Source organism: Tupaia chinensis, unplaced genomic scaffold (genome assembly GCF_000334495.1).
Source record: "Tupaia chinensis unplaced genomic scaffold, TupChi_1.0 Scaffold138136_1, whole genome shotgun sequence".
NCBI lineage: Eukaryota > Metazoa > Chordata > Mammalia > Scandentia > Tupaiidae > Tupaia > Tupaia belangeri.
The window spans coordinates 52,140-52,496 of record NW_006198035.1 but is presented as its reverse complement, the minus strand read 5'-3'; the positions used below and the strand labels follow the sequence as shown (position 1 = coordinate 52,496).

The 357-nt window shown below is 52.4% G+C and overlaps 1 protein-coding gene across 1 annotated transcript in view; it reads left to right on the top strand.

The window, feature by feature from the left end:
- Positions 1-98, top strand: part of OTOA (otoancorin) — a 76,965-nt gene extending 76,867 nt beyond the window's left edge. Inside the window, exon 29 of the mRNA XM_006161099.1 lies at positions 28-98. Within this exon, the coding sequence (XP_006161161.1) occupies positions 28-98 (71 nt within the window). The remainder of the gene's footprint in view (positions 1-27) is intronic.
- The last annotated feature ends 259 nt before the right edge of the window (positions 99-357 follow it).

Here is a 357-nt window from a genome sequence, read left to right as displayed (position 1 = left end):
TCATTCCTGCCCTGTGTTTGCTTTCAGGAGCGGCAGTCTCATGGGGTCTTTGGCTTGGCTGCCCCCTGCTGGTTCTAATGGCCAAGCCCCTGTGGTGAGTGACCTGAGCGCATGGCCCTTTGGTGCCCCAGGCAGCTGGCACAGGCACGTGGAGTCCGAGGACACTTTAGACTCAGGAGACCCTTTTCTGAATCAGAGCCTCAATCAGGGAAGGGAGACCTCAAGACTTTGACATTTAAAAGGCACCAGTAATGATTAAAAATGATCTTGCAAAGTTTTAAGGCAGCCTGTCTGCTCAGCAGGGGTCTGTCTCTGTTCCATTTCAGCCTCTCATTTTCCAGTTTGGAGACGGAGAAG